At 51.7% G+C, this 20,943-nt stretch overlaps 2 protein-coding genes across 3 annotated transcripts in view; both read right to left on the reverse strand.

The window, feature by feature from the left end:
* Positions 1–105: 105 nt before the first annotated feature.
* Positions 106–16,361, reverse strand: LOC146220002 (phosphatidylinositol transfer protein beta isoform). 2 transcript variants are annotated; one of them, XM_084694775.1, is made up of 12 exons: positions 16,282–16,361; positions 13,346–13,376; positions 10,892–11,037; positions 10,536–10,627; positions 10,097–10,104; positions 9,873–9,947; positions 9,029–9,112; positions 6,908–6,985; positions 4,314–4,424; positions 3,923–4,045; positions 2,633–2,711; positions 106–902 (listed from the first exon to the last, which is right to left on the reverse strand). In XM_084694775.1, exons 1-11 carry the CDS (start codon positions 16,299–16,301, stop codon positions 2,664–2,666), a joined length of 816 nt encoding a protein of 271 aa, XP_084550901.1. In that variant the 5' UTR covers positions 16,302–16,361; the 3' UTR covers positions 106–902; positions 2,633–2,663. The 2 variants fall into 2 exon arrangements, with proteins under 2 accessions (XP_084550901.1, XP_084550900.1); XM_084694774.1 differs by lacking the exon at positions 2,633–2,711.
* Positions 16,362–16,582: 221 nt separating this feature from the next.
* ttc28 (tetratricopeptide repeat domain 28) overlaps positions 16,583–20,943 on the reverse strand; it is a 166,920-nt gene continuing 162,559 nt past the window's right edge. The window contains exons 22-24 of the mRNA XM_084694739.1: positions 19,706–19,835; positions 19,406–19,513; positions 16,583–19,264 (exon numbers count right to left, since the gene is read on the reverse strand). Of these exons, the coding sequence (XP_084550865.1) occupies positions 17,625–19,264; positions 19,406–19,513; positions 19,706–19,835 (1,878 nt within the window). The 3' untranslated portion in view covers positions 16,583–17,624. The remainder of the gene's footprint in view (positions 19,265–19,405; positions 19,514–19,705; positions 19,836–20,943) is intronic.

Below are 20,943 nucleotides of genomic sequence, written 5' to 3' on the forward strand. Positions count from 1 at the left end.
AGGACAGCGGGGGGGGGGGGAGGGGGAGGAAGGAGGGGGGAGGGGGGAGGACAGAGGACAGAGGGAAAAAAAGGGAGAGAGAAAGATTTCAAACGGGCACAGACGCCAAGTGTGTTAGTAATCTCTTAATGAGGGCTGTGGCAGGAAGAGACATGAAAATGAGGAGAGAGGTGCTCACAGCAGAGGAGGTAAACACTGACACAGCTGTGAGGAACAGGGAGGGAGGGAGGGGAACAGGGAGGGAGGGGAACAGGGAGGGAGGGGAACAGGGAGGGAGGGGAACAGGGAGGGAGGGGAACAGGGAGGGAGGGAGAGGGAGGACATTGTCTTGAGAGGAATGATCGACATCAAAGAACACAAAAAGCAAGAAAAAAAAAAAAAGAAGCAAATCGGCAAAAACAGACTACAACCGAGGGAGATTCCTCTCAAGAAATGGAATAACAAAATACTTGGTCCAACACCTGCCGCGATGGAATCACGCCAATTAAACACAGAAATATTCGTCTCGATCACAACACCAGCTCTTAAACGGCTCCTGGTCCTGACAGGGTGAAGTCATCCGGCCAATAGGAGCCCAGCGGAAACGCCTGTAACCGTCAGCTAGGCCCGAGTCACTTCCTACAAATCAATTCCCTCTGAGGCTAAGATGTCTGTGATTGGTGGAGGGGTGGTGATAGAGAGGATCCTTTTTAGTGATCGTTTTGCGGGCGGTGGCACCCCCCCCTCCCCTCCCCTCCCCTCCCCTCCCTGAGCGCCCGGGGGGGGGAAGCACCCAGGAAGTCTGCGTCGCACTCGTCGTCGTTGTGGTGATCCTTGTCGTAGTTGTCGCGTTTTGAATAATCCTTCCGTTGTCATTCGTCGTTGGCAGCGCTGGTTCCTCTGACTTGGCCGTGTTTGCGTAGCTGTGTGTGTGTGTGGGGGGGGGGGGGGTGGGGGTTAGGAGGGAGAGAGGAAAACAAACCGGTGGTTAGCTGTACCCGGACCAGAAAAGTGAGGACAGGTTGTGTGAGGGCATGCGTCAGGAGGTTGGAAGACTGAAGAGGTGAAAGGCAGCTTGCTAGTAAGAGAGAGAGCGAGCGAGCTTGGCTGAGACTCACCGTTCTCCCATCCACACAGGTAGAGAGAGCTCAGACAAGCTCATCTCCACCACCTCATAAGGAAAATCGGGTGAAAATCTAAACATAACAAAAATACGAGTTCTCTCTCGAGAAGGCACGAGGAATAGGCTCCTTATCAAGCCCCTTGTTTTTCTCCAGGAGAGATAAAGGCATTAGTTTCAGGTTCTAGAACCCAGAGGCATATGGCTTTAGAAAGTCAATTAGTGTCTGGATCTGATAGCAGACTACCTTAATGGAACAGTTCAAGCAACGTCGGCCCTAAACAGAGGAAGAGACAGATCTGATGAAACAGCACCAGGATTCATCCCACCACTTCTCCAACTGTCCCTCCATCCCTCCATCGCTCCCTCCCTCCCTCCTTCTCAATCACAACGCCGGCTCCCTTTCAACTGCAGAATTCCATTTGTATGTTAATGAGGCAGAGGAAGCCATCTTGAAGAACTCCCACCCCTCCTTCTTCACCCCTAGCCCCCCCCCTCCCTCCTCCCCCCCCCCCCCTCCCTCCTTCTTCACCCCTAGCTCCCCTCCAGTGCAGGCAGCCAGCAGACAGACAGGCTTGTTAGTGTGTCGGCGCTACAGCACGGTGTGGAACACTCGCTCAGTGCTCCCACACCCAGGAACCAGCTACCCCCACCTTACCTTACACTACCCTACCCTTCATTACCCTACCCTAGCTCCCAATCACAGGCTGCTTTGATCCCCCCCCCCTCCTGCTAGCCCTCTCCAGGGTGGAATAAGAACCACATGGAGCAAGGGTGAGCTGGAGGGGTGGGGGGGGGCTGGAGGTTGCTGGCAGTCCAGGAATGCTCCAGTCTGGCCCACTTTTCGGCCAGTCCAGCCCAGATTCCTCCCTCCTTCTCTCCATGTAGGGCCAGGAGCTCCCAGATGGAAGCCTGGAGAGCAGCCAGGAGGGGCCAGTGGAGAGGCCTTACTGGGAATGTGAGGCCCAGACATGGGAGGGGAACCATGCCAGAGAACCAGAGAACTTCTGTTCTCCTTCTCTCTCTCTCTCCTGTTCTGTTCTCTGTGGTGATTCCGCAGAGTACAGGTAACATGGCGAGGGAAAGGATTTCTGCGTATGTCTTTGAATGCCGGCCAATCCCTTTAAAAATTGTGTTTTCTTGGTTCTGAGAAAAGGCAGCACAGATGTCTGGCCTCACACTGGGAGACTTGGACACGCGTGCGTGCGTGTGCGCGCGCACACACACACACGCACACACAGGCTATGGGAGGTTTTCACCTCGTCAGCAATACACTTAACAACCTGGCAAATGCTTCATATTTCTGAGATACAGTGTTATTGATTAACTACTTCACCCAGAGTTATGTGACAAGAACACACACACACACACTTTCAAACCTTATCATCTAACAAACGCCCCGCGGGGAGTGAAAGCCATGCAACACCGCAGAAACCCCAGAGAGAGCTGAGCCAAGATGGCGGCTGTCGAGTCGGGGGGAAGGGGAGCCAAGATGGCGTCCGTCAGCCCTGCCCCTCCACCAGTTGCACTTACGTAGCCTCGCTCAGACCTAGGGAGGCAGCGGCTACTCGTCTGCGGCCGTGGTGCCCCGCACAGAGCCCTTCTGACGCATCTAGACACAGGGGGAGAGGTGAGGAGACCGGAGGGTTAGGGTTAGAGAGGACAAGGAGGAGAGGTGAGGAGACCGGAGGGTTAGGGTTAGAGAGGACAAGGAGGAGAGGTGAGGAGACCGGAGGGTTAGGGTTAGAGAGGAGAGGGAGGGGGAATGGAGGGGGGAGACAAGGAGGGAGGGAGAGACCAGGAGAATAGGTGGGGGGGGAGGATAGAGAGGGGGGAGACAAGGAGGGGAGACAGCGAGGGGGTGAGGTTAAGTGAGGACACGGGGGGGGGGGGGGGGGTTCAGACAGGAGGGAGCGTCTAAGCCCACAGATTTAGTAAACATGGTGAAATCCAACATGGAGTATGAGAGGGAGGGAAGCAACAGACTGAAAAACAGCTGCTGGTCTTAGAAGGACTAAGACCGTTCCAAGAAAGGCCTCTTCACGTCTAACATTTTAGCGATGGTCGAACTCAGCTCAGACCACAGATGTAGTTTACCCTCACTCTCATATTGTACTCAACATGCAGTCATAGGAAACATTTGAAAACAGAAAATCTCTATGTTAACAAATCAATTATAAGAATAAATTAGGCTGTAAGCACTAAATCAACATGATTTATGAGGGTCATAAAAGCACAATCAAAACTGATCTGCTCAAATCAACTCAACAGATTCAATGAAACGCTAAATCAATTAAAAAGAGGTTGATATTACATAGAGATTACAGGCTGATGGACAAATTGGAGGAATATTAGCAAATCAAGGTTTAGTTTCTAGGTGTCTGGAGAGGGCTGATGGCCTACAGGGTAGCTCCTCCTACAGGGTAGCTCCTCCCACAGGGTAGCTCCTCCCACAGGGTAGCTCCTCCTACAGGGTAGCTCCTCCTACAGGGTAGCTCCTCCTACAGAGCCTGCTAACGACAGGACAGCCTTCCACCCAGAGGACATGCCACTCCTGCAACCAATCACTGCCCTGCCAAGGCAACCACCTGAGAGGACACACCCACTCCGAGGGTCGAATGTCGGGAGTGCGAGCGGTGTAAAATCAATATTGAAACAATCTCACACACACACACACACACACACACACACACACACACACACACACACACACACACACACACACACACACACACACACACACACACACACACACACACACACACACACACACACACACACACACACACACACACACACACACACACACACACACACACACACCTCCTCCAGCTCCTTCTGGGTCTCTGCCTCCATCCTCCTAATGTCCTCCATGGTCAGCTCCACCCAGCTGTCAATCCAGCAGAACAGCTGCCGGTGGAAGTTGGTGAAGATGCGTTTCTCTTGCTGAGGAGGAGAAGAAGAGAGGGAGGAGGGAGAGGAGGAGGGAGGGGAACATGAGCGGGAGAAGGATTTAGAGGAGAAGGTGGAAAAGGAGAGAAGGAGGAGGAGAGGAAGGGAGGGAAGAAGAAGAGGGAGAGAGTTAAAGAGGGAGGTTAAAAACATGACACCCTGGTCAGACAGGGTCCATGGAGATCCGGCCTGGGTGTGTGTGTGTGTGTGTGTGTGTGTGAGTGTGTGTGTGTGAGTGTGTGGAGACGGGAGCCCTGAATACCTTGTGGATGAAGCTCTCCACCTTCGTCTGAAGACCCCACCACTTGAACTTGACCGTCACCAGCTTGTAGGCACACATCCGAGGGCAGTCCGTCTTCACGGTGAGCTCCTTCTGTCAGAGGGACCAGTCACACACCAGGTTACTAAAGACATCACCAACATATCCCTCCCCAGCTTTAGATATTTTTTTCTTCTTACTTCTCTAGAATAGAGGATTCTGGGATAGAAGTGAAGAAAGAGTTGCAGGCACCGTTGGGGACTGATTCCAGCTGTGTTCGTAGTTTAGAACACCCGAACGGCATTAATACATGATGTTTTGGGTGTGGCGCTTACTGAAATAATTATAGAGCTATGGTTCTGCCGAGCTTGGATACGGTCTCTAATCTACAACACGCTTTCTAAATCCATCGACAGCTTGCTCTGTGTCTCTGTGAAGAGCAAGAGGTTGGGGGGAGGGAGAGAGGAGGGGAGGGAGGGAGGAGGGGAGGGAGGGAGGAGGGGAGGGAGGGAGGAGGGGAGGGAGGGAGGAGGGGAGGGAGAGCAGAGCAAAGTGGATAAACTCCAGATGAAGGGCCTGCGTTTCTGGGCCTGCGCTCTGACAGCGACACCTTTCCCAGCAGCCCTTGCCTTTGTGGGCGCGGGGAAAGGCAGATAAAAGGACGCCAGCGCAGCGATAACGCGCCGATTCTCGCCGCCCGAGCCGGGTACATTATTAAACCCCCCCCCTCTCTCTCTCTGAGAACACCTGTTTAATTAATCACTTCATACCACAGTTGTGCACGGAGAGAAAATGCCACAGACATGCGGCAATCACCACCCATCCCTGAGCCCTTTGATGCCGAGATCAGGGTGGAGGAAGAGAGAGAGAGATAGAGGGAGGGAGAGGGAGACAGAGTGAAAGAAAGAAAGGAAGGATGGGTAGGGGGGGGGGGGGGAGGAAGGAAGGAAGCTGAATGAGAAACATTCTAAATTTGCGGTGGGTTTAGAAAAGTTGTCGGCGCCAAAAGGAGAACTTCACATTAAACGGATCCCACATCAAAACACTTTACGGTGGCATTTCTTCTCCCCCTCTCTGAGCGCGCCCCTCAAAGGAGCACGAGTTTTCAGAAACACAACGTGCACAGATAGGGGAGCATGTGTGCATGCAGAGATAGACAAGAGTTTCATTGCTCTGAGAAAGCTGGCAGAAATGGTGTCTCTGTTGTCACTTTAACTACTCACCACCACGCCCCCCCCCCCCCCCCCCAACCCCTTCCCCTCCTTTTCCTGCCACCCCCCTTCCAAAACAGAAAGACTTCCACGTCCAAGGCAGGAGGGAAAGCGATCTAATTAAATAACACAAAATAAACCATTAAAAAGAGGCTGCTGTTCCTTCTTCCCAGTAAAGCGCTTTTGGAGCCTTTGTTCTCCGGCACTGCCTGAGGCCCAGGAAAGTTTGCTGCGCTGAACTGCGAGGGCTCCTGAAACTGTTTGGATTCGAACCGTGTCGTGGGTAGTCTTGCTTTTCCAAAAATGTACACCCCCCCTTACACACACACACACACACACACACACACAAACACACTCGCTTCACACGCGCACACACACAGGCAGGGCTCAGACAGACGAGACCTAATCTGACCTGATCACTTGCGATTTCTATTACGGCCAATTAGAGCAGGGAGAGAGGTGATTCATCTTCATCAAACTGCAGCCTGCCGCTCTGCCACTCACTTCTCTCCCCCTCTCTCTCCTCCTCACTCCCCTTCTTATCCCTTCTTTCTCCTCCTTATCCCCTCTCTCCTCTCTTCCCTCCTTATCCCCTCTCTCTCCTCCTCATCCCCTCTCTCTCCTCCTTATCCCCTCTCTTCCCTCCTTATCCCCTCTCTCTCCTCCTCATCCCCTCTCTCTCCTCCTCATCCCCTCTCTCTCCTCCTCATCCCCTCTCTCTCCTCCTCATCCCCTCTCTCTCCTCCTTATCCCCTCTCTTCCCTCCTTATCCCCTCTCTCTCCTCCTCATCCCCTCTCTCTCCTCCTTATCCCCTCTCTCTCCTCCTTATCCCCTCTCTTCCCTCCTTATCCCCTCTCTCCTCTCTTCCCTCCTTATCCCCTCTCTCTCCTCCTCATCCCCTCTCTCTCCTCCTCATCCCCTCTCTCTCCTCCTCATCCCCTCTCTCTCCTCCTTATCCCCTCTCTCTCCTCCTCATCCCCTCTCTCTCCTCCTTATCCCCTCTCTCTCCTCCTCATCCCCTCTCTCTCCTCCTCATCCCCTCTCTCTCCTCCTTATCCCCTCTCTCTCCTCCTCATCCCCTCTCTCTCCTCCTTATCCCCTCTCTTCCCTCCTTATCCCCTCTCTCTCCTCCTTATCCCCTCTCTCTCCTCCTCATCCCCTCTCTCTCCTCCTTATCCCCTCTCTTCCCTCCTTATCCCCTCTCTCTCCTCCTCACTCCCCTCCTTATCCCCTCTCTCCTCCTCTCCCTCTCCTCCTCTCCCTCTCTCCTCCTTATCCCCTCTCTCCCTCTTCCTCTCTCTCTCTCTCTCCTCCTCTCTCCCTCCTCCCCCTCATTCCCTCTCCTCCTGCTCTGTCCTCTCACTCACACTCACACACACACACACCTTCCAGTTGGGTCCGAGGGGTCCTCTCCCAGTCTTGGTGGACTTGAACAGAGCTGGGTCCTCCTCCTGCTTGTAGTCCTGTACACACACACAAACACACACACACACACACACACACACACACACACACACACACACACAAACACAAACACACACACAACAAAGAGAGGCGATGACATCACAGATTGCACGAGTGGGTGTTAGCATGAACGTGTATGAGCGTGAACATGTGTGTGTGTGTGTGTATGTGTATATATGTCTGACCACGGGGCACAGATTTTGAGGGGGGGGGGGGGGGGGCTGCTAGCAGATGACCCTACTGGCCCAGGTCAGGGGCCCCTGTATCTACCTACAGACAGGTCAGGGGCCCCTGTATCTACCTACAGACAGGTCAGGGGCCCCTGTATCTACCTACAGACAGGTCAGGGGCCCCTGTATCTACCTACAGACAGGTCAGGGGCCCCTGTATCTACCTACAGACTGGTCAGGGGCCCCTGTATCTACCTACAGACTGGCCAGGGGCCCCTGTATCTACCTACAGACTGGCCAGGGGCCCCTGTATCTACCTACAGACTGGTCAGGGGCCCCTGTATCTACCTACAGACTGGCCAGGGGCCCCTGTATCTACCTACAGACAGGTCAGGGGCCCCTGTATCTACCTACAGACAGGTCAGGGGCCCCGGGACCAGCCTAACACTGAACACAGCTGGTCAGCCCACCTTGTCCAATACAACCATGGATTCAGCACACACACACTGACAAACACTGCCAACTTAGAGTCTGAACAAGATTTAGACTCTAGTCTCTCACACCAAGTACACACACACACAGCACTTATGACTGCATCATTCATGATTTGAAGCACAGAGAGAAGTGCAAAGTTGACTTAATGAAAGTGGCGTAAAAAAAAAAAAAAAAGATATATATAAAAATAAATAAAACAAATAAACGGAAAGTCTTTCAAATTATCAACAGCTCAAGGGCCCAGCAATTTTAAATTAATCATGATGTGCCTGCAGCAAAAAATATGCTTTTCAAGGCCAGAGAACGAGAGAGGGTGTGCACGTGCACACACACACACACTTAAAGATTTGGCCAGTTTAATGCAGAGCTCCAACACTAGAACAATACAGTGTGCTGCCCTAACGAGGTCTGTGAATCGATGCGCCACGTCTGATGAAGAGAAGCTACAACTCAGTAAGAGAGAGAGAGAGTGAGTATATATATATATATGTGTGTGTGTGTGTGTGTGTGTGTCTGGGCCCAGCATTCAGAGCGCTGTGAGCCTTAATTACACTAACTAACTCATCTGTGGTCCCGGCGCAGGCTTGGCCCTGCAGCCATGCCCCAGGCCTCGCACTGATAGGGCCCTCAGACACAGCACGCTCCTCCAGCAAGGAGCACGCGTCCGCCTCGTTAGCCACCCACCGCGCACACACACACACACACAAACACACACACACACACAGGCAAATAACCACACACACAGGCAAACAGCCACACACAGGCAAACTCTCACACAGAGGCAAATAACCACACACAGTCAAATAATCCCACGTCCACAAACACACGAGCAGAGAGCCCCAGAGCACCCATGTACAGACAAACACAGACTCAAACTGAAACTCACAAGGCAACAAACAGATATGAGGCAATGTGATGCCAAACGATAGCAATAATCTGTAACCACTTCCCTGTTCTGTGTGAGAAAGTGTCACCCAATGTTTTCTAGCAGGCAATCAGGCAGCACAGGCAGTGTAGGTTCAAGACAGGTTAAAATATATACAGATCGACTATTTCAACTAACAATTACATGGCAATTAACGCTGAATGACTGTGCCAGGCTCAGCAGGGCTGTGTCCTTGTGGAACCATTAAAGCCAAGTCTAAATATATATGTGTGTGTGTGTGTGTGTGTGTGTGTGTGTGTGTGTGTGTGTGTGTGTGTGTGTGTGTGTGTATGTATATATATATATATATACATACACACACACACGATGTGTAATGACCAGGATTATCCACATGGTGGCGCCAGATGCTGGCGTAATCTACCAAGGATGGTTGTACATTAACAGGGGTAGCATACAGAGAAAGGTGGGGGGGGGGGGGGGGGAGTGCTCACTTCTGGGGCGACTTGTTCCCCGTCTGCTATGTCGATGGGCACCACCTCTACACTCTTCCAAGTGGCCGGGTCCAGCTTATGCACCTGCCAATCAGACACAGGCATGAGCAGGGTTTAATAAAAAACAATGGCTTCAATGATTCGATTTAAGACAGAGTTCCTCCTGTTAGGAGGGCAGGAGGAGAGGAGGAGAGGAGGGCAGGAGGAGAGAAGGAAAGAGGAGGCCAGGAGGAGAGAGGAGAGCAAGAGGAGAGAGGAGAGCAGGAGGAGAGAGGAGGTCAGGAGGAGAGGAGGGCAGGAGGAAAGAGAAAGAGGGCAGGAGGAGAGGAGGTCAGGAGGAGAGGAGGGCAGGAGGAAAGAGAAAGAGGGCAGGAGGAGAGGAGGTCAGGAGGAGAGGAGGTCAGGAGGAAAGAGAAAGAGGGCAGGAGGAGAGCAGAAGGAGAGAGGAGGGCAGGAGGAGAGGAGGGCAGGAGGAGAGAGGAGAGAGAAAGAGGGCAGGAGGAGAGGAGGGCAGGAGGAGAGAGGAGAGAAAAAGAGGGCAGGAGGAGAGGAGGGCAGGAGGAGAGAGGAGAGAGAAAGAGGGCAGGAGGAGAGGAGGGCAGGAGGAGAGAGGAGAGAGAAAGAGGGCAGGAGGAGAGGAGGGCAGGAGGAGAGAGGAGAGAGAAAGAGGGCAGGAGGAGAGGAGGGCAGGAGGAGAGAGGAGAGAGAAAGAGGGCAGGAGGAGAGAGGAGGGCAGGAGGAGAGAGGAGAGAGAAAGAGGGCAGGAGGAGAGGAGGGCAGGAGGAGAGAGGAGAGAGAAAGAGGGCAGGAGGAGAGAGGAGGGCAGGAGGAGAGAGGAGCTCACGTTCTCCAATGTGCCCAGGTCTGGTTTGTGCCACGTCTCAATCTTGATGAAGAAGTCATCTTTCATGTACTCATTCTGACGGACGCAAACAAAACAGGAAGTCAACAATGTCGATATTTGATCAGCTGATCGCTACTGGACAGACCTGGCAAAAGTCCTTCAAAGTCATCCAACCTCACCCCAGACTAGACCCAGACTTAACAGGGGACTGGTTGGTTACTCACCGTGACGACTGCAGCAAGGTGCAGCAGGGGAGAGAGAGAGAGAGAGAGAGAGAGAGAGAGAGAGAGAAGAGAAACATCTTAACTCAGGAGTCATATTTACTGTAGAAAAGCTTTATACGACTGATACGAGTAATGCATACAATTAGAAAAGCACTGAGCGAGTGAAGAAGACAAACAAGAGAGAGCAAGAGAGGAGAGAGAGCCAGCTCAGATGGAGAGATATACACAGAGAGAGAGAGAGAGAGAGAGATGAGATACAGCTAGCAAGAGAAACAGAGAGAGAGAGAGAAACAGAGAGAGAGGCAAGAGCTTTAGATGCAGAGATACAGAAATAAATAAACAGAGACGAGACATAGCTTGAGACAGACAGACAGACAGACAGACAGACAGACCGAGCGGCAGGGAGGGAGAGAGGTCAGGGGTCAGGATGAGGACTCACTGGTTCGGCAGTAAGGGTATGCATTCCAGGCTTTTTCATGGAAGACCAGGGAGCCCTCAGGAGCTATCATCCTCACAAATGCAGGAACTTTACTGAGGGGAGGAGAGGGGGAGAGGAGGGGAAAGGGGAGGAGAGGGGGAGAGGAGAGTGGAAGAGGGGAGTGGAGGAGGGAGAAGGGGAGAGATTGATAGGAAGAGGAGAACTCACTCAGTCACACACTAACCATGACAACCACAGTCATGCAGGTAATAGGATGGGAAATTGTAGTTCAATGCCTTAGGGGGCTTCCACTGAGACTACAGCACAAAACACAGGAAGGACAACAGTGCCACCTGCTGGTCAGAAATGTGAAGTACCTCTTGAGGTGGTAGATCTTGTGCGTGTACTGTCCTTTCTCTCCCTCCTTCTCATAGGGCTCGTTCTTGAGCACCTCGATGCCTTCCCCCCCGCCTGTCTCGTTCTTGCTGGCCTCGGCAACGGAGAACAGCTGTCCCACTTGGTACTGAAACGCAGAGAACCACAAACCAAAGTTCCATCAATGGAACCTTCGAGCTGTGTCACCAGCCATTTGCCAATCTCTCTCTCTCTCTCTCTCCCCCCCTCTCCCCTTGCTGATAGTTAATCCTCTGGTCTGCATCTATGTGTCACCAGCCGTCTCTGAAGGAAGGGATCCCTATCTGAACTGCTCCTCCAAAAAGGTTTCATAACTTTTCCTCCCCTCCGAGTTTTTCCTGGGAGTGTTTCCTCGTCTCCCTTGAGGGGTCAGGTTGGTTTAGGTGCAGTTCTGGTGCTTGTAAAAAGGGGCTGCGTAGATCAACGTGACACGAAGAGTGAAACGTCTGAAAAAAGCGAGAGAATAGTGAAGGTGCACAATCTAATTAGAGGAGCCCTAGGGTTATGGGTCTGAATAACACAGGCCCAGTCAGTGCTAAGAGGCTCTAATAGGATTACTGTGGAAGGGGGGGGGGGGGTGTAAACCTCTGGGGGAACAGCACTGTGATGTAAGGAAAGCACTGAGGCCCATGTTTGTTAGATGGGGTCTTTGCATCACCGCAACACTGAATGCTTGTGTAATTGGAGGGTGGTACAAAGAACAGCCAGTCTCACGACTGCGTTCAAGAATATAAGCCGACATTCCCCGCTGTGCTTAAATGCGCCTCCGACAAACTGAACCACGGGCCATGCGTTTAGATCCAGCGATAGATCTTATTGGACGTTCGTGAAGGGAGTTGTCGGACAACACTGGCTTCATATTCACGTCTCAAAGTGACTTGAGTGAAGAATGCAGAATAACAAAGCAAACGGACACGGGACAACACTAGCCCCCTTCCACCAGATAACTGAGGCGTGCTAATTGTCCTGAATTGGACAAACTCGATTCAAGCGGCCGTTGCTCCGCCCCTCAGGGGCCTGCTTCTCCAAAGCTCGTGTAATTAATGAGACAGGCTGTGGATGAGGGAAGGGAACTACAGGGAGACTGTACTGTCTCTAGGCACAGCTCGGCGGTTAGAGCTTCTGATTGCAGATCAGAAAATCACCGGTTCAAACCCTGCCTTTCAATAACATGTATTTAAAGCGTGAGAGAAGCATCTGCTGAAAGTGCTCTTGGTCTCTGGCTGGTTTCTTCCAGGTTCTTCCTGGTCTTGCGTCAGGTGGTCTTGGGTCAGGTGGGCTGTAGAGGCTAGGAAGCAGCAGTCTGATCCCACGACGACAGCAGGCGGATGACCGCCGGGCTAAATGTGGACGGGCTGTCCCTTCACCTGATACCTCAGGCCATGGCCCCAGCCTCCCCATGGCAGCCCCAGCCTCCCCATGGCAGCCCCAGCCTCCCCATGGCAGCCCCAGCCTCCCCATGGCAGCCCCAGCCTCCCCTTCGCTCCAGAGAGTTCCCAGTCCATTCCTAGCACAGCTAGCAAAGCTAGCGACGACGAGTTGAAATGACGAACAGGGTTCCGATCGCAGAGTTTTAACATGGCGTTTGTTGGACCTTTCGAAACTTTTTGTAGAAAATATTTTTCAAACCTTTAAAAACCTTTTTCTCAAATCTTTTTTTTGGGAAAAACTTTTTTCGACCTTAAGAAACCTTTTTTACTACAGCCACACCAAGAATTGTGTAGGCCCAACATGAAACAAGCAAGAACATTGTGTATTCTATTGTGTATTCACATTAAAATTCTGACATTGATTTGAGCCCCATGACGGTATGGATTACTTAACCCTTGTACTGTCTTCGGGTCACATTGACCTGAAGGTTCACAATGACCCATTGTTGTGCTGCGACAACTTTACCCAATAAAACACGAATAAAAAGCTTTTCTTTTTTTTTTTTTCGCGCTGTGGGGGGTGCGAGACAGCTCGACGGTTAAAAGAAAATGCTTCACTTCATTTATGTATGAGGTAAAGTTGTCGCAACATGTGGGGGGAGGGGGGGGGGGTCACAATGACTGAAGGGTCAAACATGACCCGAAGATAACACAAGGGTTAAATAGTGTTGCAAATAACCTAGACCCATGTCTGAATGCAAAAGCACAAAAATGTTGTGTGTTATGTTATGTTTTTGGGACAGGTCAAGTTCAGTTTGGGACGGTTCATTTTGCCCTTCGGGACAGCACTGGGACAGTGAAGAAATGGGTTTGTTGCGAGGCCACCCCCCCTTCCCTCACCATCTCTCCTCCACTAACTAGCCTACACCCCAGGCATGAGTCAGGCAAGGGGAGCTCTGTCACGATGAGCCATCGACTCCGGACTTGGCTTGTGGTTGTGGGCCTATTAGCTTAACACCAACACAGGAACCCAGACGAGTCACTCACCTCCTCCACGGTGCAGGGCAGGACAACACGGCTGGAAAACAGACAGAGAGCAGAGGCATGAACACACTGCTCTGTGAAGAACAGGAGGAGCAGTAAGAGCACTTTACACACGGCACGTTTTCGGACAAGATGTCCGTTCGATGCAAACGTCTGGGTCGCGTTCCACTTCCTGCGCGATAAATCACAACGCGACTTAATGGCTCACAGGTGTGCGATCGGGCTTTGGGATACGTGACGTCATAGGTGAGGGTCGCGAGTGTTCAAGGAGCGCCAGCCTCACTCCTATTGGCTACATGAAAAGCTGTCACTACTGTGGAACAGGAAGTGGGCCCAGTTTCCTGCCTAGCTCTGGCAGAATGACGCGGTGCGACGAACAGGAAGCTGAAAAGCGGTGAAGGCCTAACTCAGAGGACAGGAGCCTGAGCAAAGCAGGGGGGGGGGGGAAGAGAGAGAGAGATAGAGAGAGAGAGAGAGAGAGAGAGAGAGAGAGAGAGAGAGAGAGGGAGAGAGATTATACAAACACAAAAGCAGTGTTGCTAGAGGAAGTGGTCAAGAATACGGGATAGGAGACGGGAGCAAGGAGGCAGGCAGTGCCTGACAAGTCAAGAGGAAAAACCTCCTAGTTTGACTCTCTCCCTTCTTCAAAAAAAAGCTCTGGAGCATAGGAATAACCTTCTGTCACTAAACGAGCCTTTATATATTTATATTTAGTCATTTAGCAAACGCTCTTATCCAGAGCGACTTACAGTAAGGACAGGGACATTCCCCCCGAGGCAAGTAGGGTGAAGTGCCTTGCCCAAGGACACGTCATTTAACACAGCCAGAATCGAACCGGCAACCTTCTTATTAATAGCCCGATTCCCTAACCGCTCAGCCATCTGACCCCCCCCCCCCCCCTTTAGGTTGCTTAACCTGTGTGAGTGTTCCATTGGGACTTCCCAGGCACAGGGTGTGGTGGGCCCACACGACCATGACATCACAGCTAGTCACTCCCAGACTCTCCCACCACTAACTCCAGACGGAACAGGAACGGGGGTCAGATGGCTGAGCGGTTAGGGAGTTGGGCTATTAAAATCAGAAGGTTGTTGGTTAGATTCCCGGCCGTGTCAAATGACGTTGTGTCCTTGGGCAAGGCACTTCACCCTACTTGCCAGGGGGAAAATGTCCCTACTGTAAGTCGCTCTGGATAAGTGTCTGCTAAATGACTAGATGTAAACATTGCCAGCAGAGGGATTTATTTGTCATTTTTAGGTGCATTTATTTTCCACCTGCTAACTTTGGTTGGCTCCTTCTCTCCCACTTCTCCCAGGTTTTTTAGTCTCCTCCCACTGTGAATTTGTGGGGGCAAACCTGATGTTACTGAAGGCAGCCATATTTGTTTTCGGACTGTATGGCTCTGTACTGCATGTTAGTCCAAGGTTGAATATTCTCTCCCTCTCACACACACACACACGCGCGCGCACACACACACACACACACACACACACACACACACACGCGCACACACACCCTGACCCCTCACAGCAGAGGTGGGACTGCATGTGAAATCCTTGATCAAAAAGCCTTTAAAGTCTGTAGGCTCCTTGAAGGCCTTGCAGAAATGTTCAATCCCAGAGCAAGAGCACGTGTTGCACTACTGATACCCTCCAATCACTACTAATCTGGTTGTTGACAAAGTTCACATTGTGGGGTATTTTTCCTCAAAGGTCAGGTTTCAAAACCTTTCAACTGATTAGCATAGTCTGACAGTACAAACTTGGCCCACAAGCACTCACACAAGTGTATGGTCTAAACAGAATGTAGGATACATCTGAATCATGTTGATTAGATATACATTTACTTCAATAGGGCTTTGCTTTGCTTTCTAGAGCCTTACGCGTCTTCAAGTCAAGGAAATAACGAGAAACCTGAAGAACAACATAAAGGCATTATCTTTAAATCACATTGATATCACAAATAGACTACCCTTTTATCAAATACACCCGACATGCAAGAGGCAAACCTGAACTTGTATTAAGACTGGTCTGGTGTCTTAAGTGTAAGACATATATAAAACACGCAAATCTGGACGATTGTTTACTCAACAATTGTATCGAATTTGGCACCCGGTTCGAATGCCGCTAGGCAAGTAAACACGATTGCCAACAGAACACCGAAGAACAGAAGAAGGCGCCCTAAACTAAACAAACGCACTTCAGTATTAAAAACGTAATTGCTGTACAGTACATGTTGGAGCGCGTCTCGTCAACAGTGCAAAGGAACAGAAACTAGATCGCTACTAGCTAACTAAACTAGCCTCTGGTTGCTCACTGCACAGCAGAGATTAGCAAGTCACTGCCTAAATCAAGCGCCTCACGAAAACAGCTTGTTAGAGTACTCCAAACTCTATTTAGGTAACATCATTACTTTACACTACCTTACTAGACTATCTGGCTTGCAAAATACCGTCATATACCTGTAAGCAGCTACTGAACTAGCTCAAAAACATTAGCCTGCAAGTAGTGGCACATTGCGAGGAAATGCAGTTAGCCTAAGCTCTCAGCTAATTTTCCAGCGTCATCACTTTGTCTACCGTTAGCCAATGACTCTGAAGCCGTTACCGGTGTTGTGGCAAAGTATAAAATACACTTTATGGTAAATGTCAACACGAGTTAGATAAGTGGGCACTACGCTACAAAGAGCAAGGTGCGGGTAGATGGCTGACACAGCTAGCTTGCTGTCAAAACCGGTACTAGGCCAGACCTGAAAGAAGTCGGATCAATCCCACCCTTCCCTCGTGTGATCGGTCCACATACTATCAACCTATGAAATTAAAGTGTTAGGCCAACTACAACCCCGTCGAAAAGCAGATGTAAGCTATGAATAACTTGGAGGTTAAAAAATAAGCCACCAAACAGTAAAGTAAAATAAGTTAAACATTACTACATTGGACTTACTATTCCCTGATGAGGACCATCGTCGCTTTTTCGCCTGCTGCGGTTGCGTACCAGCTCTGACGTCATGCGCTTTATAAACAACCCCCTTATTCCGCCCCTTTTAGGCTGTGATTGGTGGAAATTCATGTCTTGGAGAGGGTTTATAGATGGAGCGGTGATTTAACGGTAGCCTACTGTTCATTCATACACTACTAACAATTAATTTCTCAAGACTGCTGTGAACACTTATCAAGTGTGTATTATCTTACGACTGTAGCCTTTGTTGTACAAATCTGTCCAATTTATCCAATTTTTTCTCTTTTTATTATCATATCTTAAGCAAAGCTTTTTTGCATTTCCTTGAGCAGATTTAGGTACAGCAGAGTACGGTTTATTTCCCACACATATTACAGTTTGCGCTTTTATGCATCGGATTTTCATTCTAAGAACAGTCTTTTTTTAATCTATCGCTATGCGTGTCGGTTGGCAAGGGTTAGATCATATCTTCAGTGAACTTGTTAATATTCCTGCTTTCATAATTTAAATACAAGACAGAAACACCCAAAATAAACAAACAGAAAAGCAAACATGATTTTTTTTATTGAAACAGTTTTACTGATAAATGATAAGAGAATGGTTGTCATGAAATTTCATGTTTAATTTCAAAAATCATGAGCTAAAAAGTCATACATGGTACTTAACATTGAATAGCAAGAAAATCCATGCTTGGGAGCTGACACTCAATTCACATAGAAATCAGGCAAAATGCCTGAAAAAAAGTGATTTCAATAAAAAATATTAAATCTTTTTTGTCCACTCTTTCCATCTTGACATGGTACATGTTTGTTCATTTTTTTATTAATATAAAAACGCTTAATACTGATTGTGAAACACTGGATTTAATTTACAAAACAATAATAATAATAATAATAATTAAACATGAATAATAATAATAACAATAACAAACAATAATAATAATAACAATTATATTTAGATTGAAAACAAAAGTAGAATGAAGGACACAAGTTCGAGCTGTTGCATCTAGGCCCACGCACAAATAGCAAATATTTTGGAGGAAATACCCATTTGGCATTTACATCTACCTGACACAAACATACACACAAACACAGTATCAGGTCTTAGAGTCTTTCTCATTGCCATTTACAGTGTTATGGGTACAACGACAACAACACGTTCTATGCATTCATCATCCTCCGATGGATCACCGCCATTGGCTTATCCAACCCTTTTCATTGTCAATCAAGTCGGGTGGGCCAATAGTGACCCTCCAAAAGTGCCCCACTCCCCCAATAAACAGGATAACAAGTGGTAGGTAAAAGTATAGTGGACCGTCTTAAAGTGTCTCAGCATTTCGACGAAGGGAAGAACCTGCCAGGGGACAGGAACTTGTATCCGTTACCAGCAGGGAGTCTGATGGAGCGTGTGCCGGGCGTGCTGCTAGTGGAGATGGGGGGCGAGGGGGACACCTTCCTGGGGTTGGAGCAGTGGTGGCCGTTGGTGGAGCTCTTCCCTCCTGGGTGCCCCCCCATCTCTCTCAGCTCCAGGCTGTCTTGAGCGTCGGCGGGGGAACAGTGTCGAGGGGACAGGTTGAGCAGGCTCAGCACGTCCCTCTTGGAAGAGACCCCCCCGTGAGGGCCCCTCACGGCCCTCACCGGCCCCAAGTGCGGAGGCTGGTGCTGGCCGGCCGCGTTGGCCCAGAAGGTCTTCAGGTTGTGGATGGCCTGGACCTTCTCGTCGATCATGCCCCTCCTTAGGCGGTCCAAGTCGGGTGCGTCGGCAGAGCCGGAGCAGGCCGAGCCGGTGGACGAGTAAGAGAGGGCCGGGGACGGGGCGCTGCCCACCGGGGACTGGTGCCCGGAGCTGGGGGACACGTTGCTGGGCGAGCGGGAGATGTGGCCGCTGTACGGAGAACTGGGGTACTTCAGCTTGAACTGGGCGTGGCTGTCCAGGGTGGGAGAAGGGTGGCTCCCCTCCCTCTGGGAAGACTCGGAGACAGCCGGGCTGTTGTAGCCGGAGCTGATCTTCTGCAGGGAGGAGGAGCGGGAGGGGGGCTTAGGGCGGGGGGAGGACTGGGCACGGCCGCTGGCGCTGCTGCCTGGCCGGCTGAAAGCGCTGGTCTCCGAGGAGCGGAAGGCGGTGCTTCTCCCGGAGGGGGACCCCGCGCCCTCGGCCCCGGCCCCGGCCCCAGCCCTCTGGAGGCTACCCACCGCCCTCAGGTGGCTCTGGGTCTCCTCCAGGATCTTCTGGGCCAACTCCTGGGGATCCAGGGGAACCGTGGTCTTCTCTTCCTGGGACTTGACGGTGCTGTCGGTCTCGGTGCTGGACTGATCGGACTCGCCGGTGTCGGAGCTACTCACCTTGCCCACCTTCTGGAAGGGGGAGTTGGCGCTGGGCACCAGGCTGCTCTTGACGGGGGAGGTGGGGGTGCTGACGCTGCCCCGCGACGACACCGACACGGCGTAGCCCCGGCCGGCGGCCGAGCAGCCCCCTCCGCCGACCCCCCGGCCCCCGCGGAGGTGCCGCTGCCCGTGGCCCGGCGGCAGCGGCAAGGAGTCGCAGTGGCTCCCCAGTGGCTCGCTGCTGATGATGGAGAAGCCCTGGTACTCCTCCTCCTCCCCCCTCCCTCCCCCGCCTCCTCCCCCCCCGCCGCCGCCGCCCGCCGCCCCCGCCACCCCGTGGGGCGAGGAGCGGCTGCGGGACACATGGGGGTGCTTGTGGACGGAGTAGTGGGCGGAGGCCCCGCCCCGGGGCCGGTGGCCCAGGAAGTCGCAATCGGACCGGGACGCGAAGCTCATGGTGGAGGCCACGGAGCTCAGGCTGTAGACGGAGATGGCGTCCGAGGCCAGGTTGTCCAGGCAGGGAGGAGAGAAGGGCAGGCTGGGGTAGCCCATGGGCAGGGGGTTGGAGACGGACTGGGCGGAGGCCAGGGACTCCAGGGAGGAAGAGCTATCCAGGCTGAGACGCTTGGGTAGCTCTGTGGAGTCTGCAGGGTAACGGGAGAAGGAGGGGGACGAGGGAGAGGAGAGGAAGAGGAGGTTAAGAGGGATTAGTGACAGACATGGGGCCCAGTGAAAACAAACCCCAAAGCCCCATGTTCTTTTGTGACCCTCTAGACAATACGTACCAAAGAGTGCCAGCAAGGACTGAAGGGCAAAGTGCATGGTTCGACGGTTGGCTTGCTTGCCTGTCTTTAGGGCCACCTCCTCCTGACCCACCTCACACAGGTCAAACCCTACACACACATTCAGGGGTATTGCGTTACTCATCTGCATGACTTAAACATCCAACACATCTGATCCTCCGATCCAGCTTAATGCTGTGTGAAACGTGTAAACAAAAACGTAGTGAAGTACAGGTGAACGAGTGTGACGGTTAACGTGTGTGTGTGCGTATGTGTGTGTGTGTGCGTGCGTCGCTCCCTCACCGAGAGCAGCCAGGAACTCGTGGCAGCCTGGGAGCCGCCACAGCTGCACGCTGATAGACACTTGGATGGGCAGCAGGGAGAAGTCCTGCTCCTTCTCTCCAGTCTGGAGCTGGACCAGCACCTGGTGGAGCTGGGGGGGACAGGAAGGACGGGTGAGAGGGGGCAGGAGGGTGGGGGGGGGGTGTTGGGGACAGGTAGACGAGAGGAGGGAAGAAGAGAGAGGTCATGAGTAGATGGTTCTTTCCAAATAACTTCCAACGTTTCTAGATGATAATGAACACATTTGTATTTGATGATTCCAGCGTCACAGAGGCCTGACTGAACCCAAGTTTGATAAGGAGCGTCTCCGTATCACAGAAACCTCAGTGAGGAGCAGGCTCAGTGTGGTTCAGATTAACACCCCCCCCACACACACACACACACACACACACACACACCCACACACTACCCCTCCTCCTGCTCTGAGGGTCTGGACCGAGGGAGGGGAGGAGGGGGTTGCGGATCTGTGAGCAGGGATTATCAGCTGCAGAACAGAGGCACCTTTGTGAAGCTGACCTCACTGTTTGGAAAGTGGAAAACGTGTCTTTGTGTCCTGCCTTCCCTTCCCAGCAACACCCACCTGCTGTGTTTGTTTTAACGCTGATTTTTTTATCCTCAAACCACCCTGGAACACTGGAACACCGGTAACCTCTTGTGAACCTGGGTTTATAAATTCTGAAAACACTCGCAATCCCCTCAGAAGTGTAACTACAGAACCCAGCCCTGGAATGTTGGCCCAAAAGTATTCTGAACACTTTCCCCTAAGGTTAAGCACACAAGAGATGTAAGTTACTGGATCGTGGAATGTGTGAGGGCATGCGAGAAAGTGACATGATGGAGGGGACAGTCTAGAAAGCTGCGACATGTTCTCCACCAGTGGAGGAATCGAGAGAGAGAGAGAGAGAGAGAGAGAGAGAGAGAGAGAGAGAGAGGAAGGGAGGGAGAGAGTGAGAGAGAGAGAGAAAGAGAGAGGAGGGAGGGAGGGGGGGTGGAATGGGATGCAGAGGTCACAGTTATAGGTACACTTACCATCCCCACCATGTTTTTAACAGCCTTTAAACCGCAGGGGGGGGGGGGGGGAGGGGAGGGGAGGAGGACAGGGGAGAGAGAGCGGAGAGACAAGAGCGAGAGACAGGAGAGAGAGACAGGAGAGAGAGAAGAGGGGTTTAGTTGCATGCACACAGGACATTCAGAAAGCA

This window comes from Hypomesus nipponensis, chromosome 28 (assembly GCF_054491055.1).
Source record: "Hypomesus nipponensis isolate SF chromosome 28, ASM5449105v1, whole genome shotgun sequence".
Classification (NCBI taxonomy): domain Eukaryota; kingdom Metazoa; phylum Chordata; class Actinopteri; order Osmeriformes; family Osmeridae; genus Hypomesus; species Hypomesus nipponensis.